The sequence below is a fragment of the Oryzias melastigma genome, linkage group LG22 (assembly GCF_002922805.2).
Source record: "Oryzias melastigma strain HK-1 linkage group LG22, ASM292280v2, whole genome shotgun sequence".
Lineage (NCBI taxonomy): Eukaryota > Metazoa > Chordata > Actinopteri > Beloniformes > Adrianichthyidae > Oryzias > Oryzias melastigma.
Window position 1 is genome coordinate 14819348 of NC_050533.1, and position 1296 is coordinate 14820643.

The 1296-nt window shown below is 37.8% G+C and overlaps 1 protein-coding gene across 1 annotated transcript in view; it reads right to left on the minus strand.

Moving 5' to 3' along the window:
• LOC112136940 (regulator of G-protein signaling 6) overlaps window positions 1-1296 on the minus strand; it is a gene marked incomplete in the record, with an annotated part of 48177 nt that overhangs the window by 2646 nt on the left and 44235 nt on the right. The window contains 1 exon segment of the mRNA XM_024259022.2: window positions 1276-1296. Within this exon segment, the coding sequence (XP_024114790.1) occupies window positions 1276-1296 (21 nt within the window).

Consider the following 1296-nt stretch of genomic DNA (forward strand, 5'->3'; position numbering starts at 1 on the left):
TTAAAGATTTATTTTTAAAATTATGGTGGGCAATAAGTATTTGGTCAATCACAAAAGTGCATCTCAATACTTTCCTCATATACTCTTCATTGACAATGATAGCAGTCAAACGTTTTATGTAAATCTTCACAAGGTTTTCACAAACTGTAGCTGGTATTTTGGCCCATTCCTCCATGCAGATCTCCTCTAGAGCAGTGATGTTTTGGGCCAACATGGACTTTCAACTCCCTCCAAAGATTTTCTATGAGTTTAAGATCTGAAGACTGGAACTTGAAATGCTTCTTATGAAGCCCCTCCTTCATTACCCAGCAGTGTGTTTGACATCGTTGTCATACTGAAAGACCTGCCATGTTTCACCTTCAATGGCCTTATGGGTGGAAGGAGGTTTTCACTGAAAATCTGACCATCATGCTCCCATTCTATCCTTTACATGGATCAGTCTTTCTGGTCTCTTTGCTTAAAATCCAACTCAGCAAACAAACAGTAGGGTTCTTACCAAAATGTTCTATCTATAGGACATTCTCCCAATCCTCTTCTGGATCAGCTCTTTGGTCTTGGCCATAGTGGAGTTTGGAGTGTGAATGTTTGATGTTATGAACAGGTGTCTCTTATGTAGATAATAAGTTCAAACAGGTGTCATTAATACAGGTAACGAGTGGAGGACAGGATCATCTTACAGAAGAAGTTACAGCTCTGTGAAAGCCTGCTGTTTTGTAGGTGATCAAATACTTATTTTCCACCACAATTTGCAAATAAATTCTCTAAAAATCCGACAATGTGATTTTCTTTTTTTTTTTTTTTTTTTACATTTTGTCTCTAATAGTTGAGGTGCACCTACGATGAAAATTACAGGCCTCTGTCATATTTTTAAGAGGGAAAACTTGCACAACTGGTGGCTGACTAAATAGTTTTTTTGCCCCACTATATATATAAGTGGCCCTTTTGATCCAGACTAAATCTAAAAACTTTGTTTTCTATATTTATTAGCTGTCTATATAAAATATAATATTTGGTATTTGTGTTTAGGAGAACATTTTCAAAACAAAAGCACGACCCAACACTTAAGGAGGGATAGAACAGCTCAGATTTCTCACCACAGCAGTTCTAAAAAGCTTAGCACTTTGTCTTACACACAGACACACAAAGACACACATCCTGTTACACATGTAAAAGCCGTATTCGATTGCCATAATGTGATAATTGCCAAAAGCCACTGATTGTGAGCCAGCCAAGTGAGGATTGTGAAATGAACAGCCCCAGCTCCAAATGACTTACCACACTGCGGGTGAACTTCTC